The sequence below is a fragment of the Mandrillus leucophaeus genome, unplaced genomic scaffold, assembly GCF_000951045.1.
Source record: "Mandrillus leucophaeus isolate KB7577 unplaced genomic scaffold, Mleu.le_1.0 Scaffold111, whole genome shotgun sequence".
NCBI lineage: Eukaryota > Metazoa > Chordata > Mammalia > Primates > Cercopithecidae > Mandrillus > Mandrillus leucophaeus.
The window spans coordinates 3256911-3264543 of NW_012099321.1; the positions used below are offsets into that span (position 1 = coordinate 3256911).

Below are 7633 nucleotides of genomic sequence, written 5' to 3' on the forward strand. Positions count from 1 at the left end.
AAAAAAAAAAAAAAAAAAAAAAAAAAAGGCCGGGCGCGGTGGCTCACACCTGTAATCTCAGCACTTTGGGAGGCCGAGGAGGGTAGATCACTTGAGATCAGGAGCTGGAGGCCACCGTGGCCAACATGGTGAAACCCTGCCTCTACTAAAAATACAAAAATTAGCTGGGCGTGGTGACAGACACCTGTAATCCCAGCTACTCGGGAGACTGAGGCAAAAGAATCGCTTGAACCTGGGGCGGAGGTTGCAGTGAGCCAAGATCGCACCACTGCGCTCCAGCCTGGGCAACAGAGTGAGACTCTGTCTCAAAAGAAAAAACAAAACAACAAGAAAACACACAATTTTGCGACCATACGTTAAAACTGCTACAATAATATGTATTTGGGAGGAGATAGTTAGAGCAAGCATCCCTTTGGAGTACCATCTCTTTGGAGTACCAACACCTGATTTTAGTTTTTATCACCAATTTTAAAATGTCACCTGGCAACTCAGGTCTTCCTTCAATTTTGTTGAAAACCAGTAATTGAGAACCAATTGGGAAATCAGTATCTACATATTTTCCATGGCGTTCAGTGGCCCGGACGTTCCTACCCTATTGGTGGACACATCATTGTAAGATTGGAGTGAGGATTGGCGAGGGGTGCGCCCTTCTTGTGTAAAGCGGGAGAAGAGTCTATTGTTAGGCAACATTTTAGGATATAGGATAATAAACATTGGTGTCCTGAAAACGTTCCTGGCCCCAACACTCTTAGAGCTTTGCATTCTCCAGTTTGGAAACCATGGCTCTGAAAGACTCAACTCACTCCAGTGATGCCAGCCACCAGCTACTGTCGATGACTTCGCAAGTTCGTACTTTCAGTCCACACCTCTTCCTTTCGCTGGGCACCAAACTTGTCTACATTCCGAGTGTCCCGGCACCCCCCCGGGCTTCGCTTTCCACCTCTCACACTAGGAAGCGGCAAGCCGCTTCTGGTGCCCACACCGATCCTCTGCTGCCCGCCCTGGGTCCTCCACCCTCGCCCCTGGAATCGGCCTCCCTAGATTCCCTTCCCTCTGAAGGTCATTTGGAAACGGGCTCCAGGGGGCGACCCTGCGCAGAAAACCAAATTCCATCCGGGTTGGGCAGGGAGTGCTAGTCTCCAAGGAAGACGTTTCCCACTTTCGGTGGTGAGGAGTGTTCGGTGGCACGGCCAGCGCTCTGAAAGCTCCTCCTCTACGCGGGGATATCCAGTCGTAGCCACGAAAATACGCTGCATCCGTCCCTGATTCCAAAGGAAGTCCTAGAGGGAGTCCTACCAACCATCTAGCTTCCTCCGCCTTCCCCGTGCCAGGCCAGCGGCCACCGCAGGCTTGGAGGCCCGGCCCACCTCTGGCCGCGCGACTGGCCTTAAAGCGGTAGTGTAGTTAGGCTTCCTCAGGCAGGCAGTGGACCCACCGCAGGTTTTTCCTGTTTGAAGACTACAGCGTCTCACAACAACGCGCGCGAGAAAAGAGGGTACTCTCGCGAGAAGTCCAGGGGTGGCCGTGATGGCGGCGGCGGGAGCAGGACCCGGCCAGGAAGCGGGTGCCGGGCCTGGCCCAGGAGCGGCCGCAAATGCAACAGCTGCAGAAGAAGGGGAGATGAAGCCGGTGGCAGCGGGAGCAGCCGCTCCTCCTGGAGAGGGGACCTCTGCTCCTCCGACAGCTGAGCCCAGTTCCGGCGAGGCTGAAGGCGGGTAAGAGGTCCTGCGGCCAGAGGAGGACGCGGGAGGGAGGCCCGCCCCTCGCGAATTCCGCGGCTCTTGGGGCCCTGCCGCCCGCCCCCTGCGAACTCAGGCCCCGCCGCCAATGGCTCGTCCTGCCCCTGCGCAGCTTGGCCCGTCCTCTCTCAAGAATATCTCAGATAACGCCCCTTCCGCACCTTTCACGGGCGGTGGGAGTTGAGGCGCCTGCCATTATCACTGACTCTTGCACCCCGGCAGGAAGCTGGTAGCTCACTCTTTAACGGGAGGCCTTCACATATTCCAGAAAAAAAAAACAAAAACAAAAAACTACTTTTGCAGTGCCAGACTGGAAGAAGTAACGGTCACTCTGAAAACAGGGTGGGAGAGCTGCCTCTATTTGAACCTCTCCCAGGACCAACTCTAACCCAGGTAGATTTGTCTGTAAAAGCCGATTAGGCGTCCCTGTGCTCCGTAGGTCCGCTACTGTCTTGTCCACCTTCTCAATATCCTGACAATACCTTGGGCATCCAATCTGAGAACAGGCGTAGCTGAAAAACCTGCAAGAATATGAAGTTCGACTGTAATTTGATCATCATTTTTGGGAATAGGTATTTTGAGGTTTGTTTGTATTGAGAATTCTTGCTTGAGCTCTTTCATTATCTTATAGGGAGGCAAACTTGGTCGATGTAAGCGGTGGTTTGGAGACAGAATCATCTAATGGAAAAGATACACTAGTAAGTATTTCTTCTTAGTTGTTTGCAAGACAACATAGGGTTTGGTTTTAAATTTTTTTTTTGCGGCGGAGCCTCACTCTGTCGCCCAGGCTGGAATGCAGTGGTGCGATCTGGGCTCACTGCAACCTCCTCCCGGGTTCCTGCGATTCTCCTGCCTCACCCTTCCGAATAGCTGGGATTACAGGCACCTGCCAACACACCCAGCTACTTTTTTTTTTTTTTTTTAATTTTTAGTAGAGACGGGGTTTCACGATGTTGGCCACGCTGGTCTCCAACTCCTGACCTCAGGTGATTCTCCCTCCTCGGCCTCCCAAAGTGCTGGGATTACAGGCTTGAGATACCGCACGCGGCCTTGTTCTTAAATTTTTAAGCGAATCAAAAATACATTCCGTCCAGGCACGGTGGCTCATGCCTGTAATCCCAGCACTTTGGGAGGCTGAGACCAGCCTGGGCAACATAGGGAGACCCTTGTCTCTTAAAAAAACAAAATAAAGTAAAATACGTTCAAGTCAACTGATTTGATTCTTGAATTGCTCTGACACAGGAAGGTGCTGGGGATACGTCAGAGGTGATGGATACTCAGGCGGGCTCCGTGGATGAAGAGAATGGCCGACAGTTGGGTGAAGTAGAGCTGCAATGTGGGATTTGTACAAAATGGTTCACGGCTGACACATTTGGCATAGATACCTCGTGAGTACTTTTCATAGTTTTTGTAAGAATTACTCGGTAAAATAAATCTGAACATGCTCAACAGTTAGTTTCTGGGCAAAATAAATGCGAAGTATTTCCTATGTCTCCTGACTCCTATTCAGCAAGTAGGATGTTGAATCAGGGATTGTTTTAATTCCCTTAGCATGTTATCTGCTTACTGACGGCACAGCCCTGATAGATACAATGGTGGGTATTGTCCCTCCATTTGAGCTTACAACCTGGTTTGGAGACCAAAAAAAATGCAATTACAAACTGTTATATAAACAAATTTAGGACAATATAAACCTTGTGTTGGTGTTTTGGATTTTTCAGAAAGAATTAGTGTATATGTGGATAAAGCCTGTTGTCCCAAATTTGAGATGACCCATGCTCTTTATACCTGAACCGTCCTCTTTTTCCTTTCTCATTGCTGCTGACTTACTCCTTTAGGTATGTTGTCTGCTCTCCTCAGCAAAGCTATTTCCAATCATGTGCCTCTTCTAGTGAATTAAAATAATATTGTGATTGAGAATGAAAGACTTTTTTCCTTATACCGACTCCTGTCTATTGGAATAACTGTACTGCTCGCTCTTTGTAATGTTCTTTATGGTCTATATTATACTAATGCATTTATATAAGACTATATAAAAATAAGGCTGCATATGTGTGTGTTTTCTTGTTTTTTTCTTGCAACCGGGTCTCGCTCTGCCGCCCAGGCTGGAGTGCAATGGCAGGATCACAGCTTGCTGCAGCCTCGAACTTCTGAGCTCAAGGAATCCTCCTGCCTCACCCTTCCAAAGTGTTGGGATTACCGGCATGAGCCACCACACCCAGCTTTCCTTTATAATCCGTTGTATACTTTCTAGTTAAAAGGTTAAAATGGGTTTTAGAAATGCTGATGTCTCAATTAACATGTGACTTGTGATTTAGGAAAGAGTGTTTTTAAAAAGAAAGAAAAATACTGAAGGATCAGGAAGAAATAATTGATCTTGGTAGCAACATCTGTTGGGAAAACACACTAGCTAAGTGAGCCTGGTCTCTTAGAGAGGCCTAAGATAGGGCCACTTTTGCCGGAAGAATTTGTTTGGATAGACAGTTTAGGAAAGGAAATTTACTAGTGAGATAACTGGGAGGAATTCAAGGAAAAATCAAATCACAGTTCAAAATTTTGGTAGCTTTGGAGACAAGAGTTTGTAACTGAACTTGAAAAGTTGTATCTAAAGCCCAGTTAGATCCTATCCGTGGTATCAAGTTTAAAAAAAGCAGGGGGCGGGGGCCAGGCACAGTGGCTCACGCCTGTAATCCCAGCACTTTGGGAGGCCGAGGCAGGCTGATCACGAGGTCGGGAGTTGGAAACGAGCCTGACCGATATGGTGAAACCCCGTCTCCAAAAAACATACAAAAATTAGCTGGGTGCAGTGTTGCACACCTGTAGTCCCAGCTACTCGGGAGGCAGGAGAATCACTTGAACCCGGGAAGCGGAGGTTGCACTCCAGCCTGGGCGACAGAGTGAGACTCCGTCTCAAAAAAAAAAAAAAGGCAAGGCATGGTGGCTGACACCTGTAATCCCAGCACTTTAGGAGGTGGAGACAGGAGGATGACTTGAGCCCAGGCGTTCTAGACCAGCCTAGGCAACATAGTGCGATCCTGTCCCTGTGAGAAATAGAAAAAATGAGCTAGGCATGGTGATGCACCCCTGTAGTACCAGCTACTCAGGAGTTTTAGGTGGGAGGATTGCTTAAGCGCCGCAGTTTGAGGCTGCAGTGAGCCATGATTGTACCACTGCACTCCTGCCTGGATAACAGAGTGAAACCCTGTACCCCCCCCCCAAAAAAAATAAAGCCCAGTTAGGTGGGATGGATTATCTTTTGCAACTGAGATAGAGAATGTGAGCTAGCAGGGTATGAAAAAGGCTGCTCTTTACACCTGTTTGTGTTTGAATTAAAATAACTATTTACCTACTTATCTTTAGTATGAGGCTTTGCCTTCTGTAAATGAGTTTATCACAATAAACTGTTTAACAGAAGAGGTTCTACAGAGAAGTGAAGGTAAGGAAACTCAGCCTAACATTTGTAAGAATGTTTCTTAATTCCATGAGGGTAACAATAGTTGGTAAATGCTTGGTAGTCTTCTCTGAGGATACCCTAAGCTAGGTTCAGAGTCCAAGATAAACCTTTGTTCTGGTTTCTTCTCTTCTAGCTTAAGCCATTTATACTAAAGGTCTTCTGTCCTTCTATTACTTTGCCCTTTGCAAGACTAAACTCCTGTCCTTTTCCTGTCACCCTGTGCAATCACTACCATGTTTCCTCAAATGCGTTGATTCCTCTATTGCATCCCATGTCTGCCATATTGTCTTTCCCCTCCTGGCCTCTTCCTCTCTTAACTTCAAATAGGCAAGTCTTCTCTTGATGTCAGGTGATCTACCCATCTTGGCCTCTCAAAGTTCTGGAATTACAGGCATGAGCCACCACGCCTGGCCTAGTTATCTACATTTTTAATTCATTTTTTCTTACATTCTGCCTGCCCTTTCCAACCACATCATTGACACCATAGAGATACACCTTAGACTACTTTGTCCTTTTCTACAGCTGGCCTGGCATATTCTTTTTAGGTGCTCAAAAAATAAACTAACAAGATACCCAGAACAAGTGAGAAGCTTCTAGATGCCGAATTGTCCAGTATAATGGATAAAGTCTTATTAATTTTTGTGACAGAAAAATCCAGGTATTTTTAAGAATATGAGCCCTGTTTTGGTTTTGACAACCTTTTTACATTTTAAGACTATGTTAACATATTAACATTTTAATTTACCTGTCACTGAGGGGAATGGATGCATGTTAACTTCTCATAAAGAAGTGTACAGCCTGGGCAACATGGTGAAAGCCTAACTCCATAAAAAAAATACAAAAATTAGCTGGGCATGGTGGCTCATTCTTGTATCCCAGCTACTTGGGGGACTGAAGTGGGAGAATCAACCTGAGCCAGGGAAGGTCAAGTCTGCAGTGAGCTATGATTGTAACACTGCACTCCAGCCTGGGTGGCAGAGTGAGACCCTGTCTTAAAAAAAAAAAAAAAAAAAGAGGCCGAGACGGGCGGATCACAAGGTCAGGAGATCGAGACCATCCTGGTTAACACAGTGAAACCCCGTCTCTACTAAAAATACAAAAAACTAGCCGGGCGAGGTGGCAGGCGCCTGTAGTCCCAGCTACTTGGGAGGCTGAGCCAGGAGAATGGCGTAAACCCGGGAGGCGGAGTTTGCAGTGAGCTGAGATCTGGCCACTGCACTCCAGCCTGGGCGACAGAGCTAGACTCCGTCTCAAAAAAAAAAAAAAAGAAGAAGAAGAAGAAGAAGTGTGTGTATTCACAAATTCACTAATTTGTATAATTTTTCTGTAGATCCTGTCTACCTTTCATGACCAACTACAGTTTTCACTGCAATGTCTGCCATCACAGTGGGAATACCTATTTCCTCCGGAAGCAAGCAAGTAAGAACAAACTCTGGAGTATTAGAAGATGATTATGCACTGGAAAAGAAAAGGGATCTGGGCTTAGCAGAATCAGGAGACCTTTGCCTAGTAGCTGGTATAGGTTCAGTTGGGGTTTAGCTCTGAATAATTGCAGTTGCCCATTTCAGGTCACATGATGACTCCATTTTGCTGCTGTAATTGTTATTTTCTGGACCACTTATTAATTATTCCCTTGGTAATAGAGATATAGTACTATAGATAACTGTTTCTTCCTTTTTGTTTTTGATAGACTTGAAGGAAATGTGCCTTAGTGCTTTGGCCAACCTGACATGGCAGTCCCGAACACAGGATGAACATCCGAAGACAATGTTCTCCAAAGATAAGGTAGAGGTGGAATTAATGTAATTGCAATTATACTAAAGAGTTAGGTGGAACTTCTAAATATACTCCCTAACAAGTACTTTCTTCCCAGTTTTTAATGAATATATGACAGTGGATTCAGTGATTACCTTGTTCTTTTTTTCTTTTTTTTTCAAGACGGAGTCTTGCTCTATTGTCCAGGCTGCAGCACAGTGATGCAATCTCAGCTCACTGCATCCTCTGCCTCCTGGGTTCCAGCGATTCTCCTGCCTCAGCTTCCCGAGTAGCTGGGATTACAGGCTTGCACCACCACGCCTGGCTAATTTTTTCTATTTTTGGTGGAGACAGGATTTCACTGTGTTGGCCAGGCTGGTCTCCAGCTGACCTCATGATCCCCCGCCTTGGCCTCCCAAAGTGCTGGGATTACAGGTGTGAGCCACCGCACCTGGCCTGTTCTGTTTTTTTTAAGAGAGAGTCTCACTCTGTCACCCAGGCTAGAGTGCAGTGGTGTGATTATGGCTCACTGCAGCCTTGACCTCCTGGGCTAAAGCAATTCACCTTCCTTGGCCTCTCAAAGTGTTGGGAGTACAGATGTGAGCCACTGCGCGTGGCCCATTTTTAGTTTATTTTTTCCAAAATTATTTTGAAAATTTTCTTTTTTTTTTTTTTTTTTTTTTTT

General features: G+C 46.4%; 1 protein-coding gene across 5 annotated transcripts in view; it reads left to right on the plus strand.

Moving 5' to 3' along the window:
* Positions 1-451: 451 nt before the first annotated feature.
* The window catches only part of ASH2L (ash2 (absent, small, or homeotic)-like (Drosophila)), a 39844-nt gene continuing 32662 nt past the window's right edge, over positions 452-7633 (plus strand). For 2 of the 5 annotated variants that reach the window (XM_011993153.1, XM_011993145.1), the window contains exons 1-5: positions 452-1715; positions 2371-2437; positions 2982-3127; positions 6524-6612; positions 6884-6978. In XM_011993153.1, the coding sequence (XP_011848543.1) occupies positions 1528-1715; positions 2371-2437; positions 2982-3127; positions 6524-6612; positions 6884-6978 (585 nt within the window). In that variant the 5' untranslated portion in view covers positions 452-1527. Of the gene's footprint in view, positions 2133-2370; positions 2438-2981; positions 3128-6523; positions 6613-6883; positions 6979-7633 lie in introns of all 5 variants that reach the window. The other 3 variants (XM_011993158.1, XM_011993166.1, XM_011993175.1) reach the window with 2 other exon arrangements.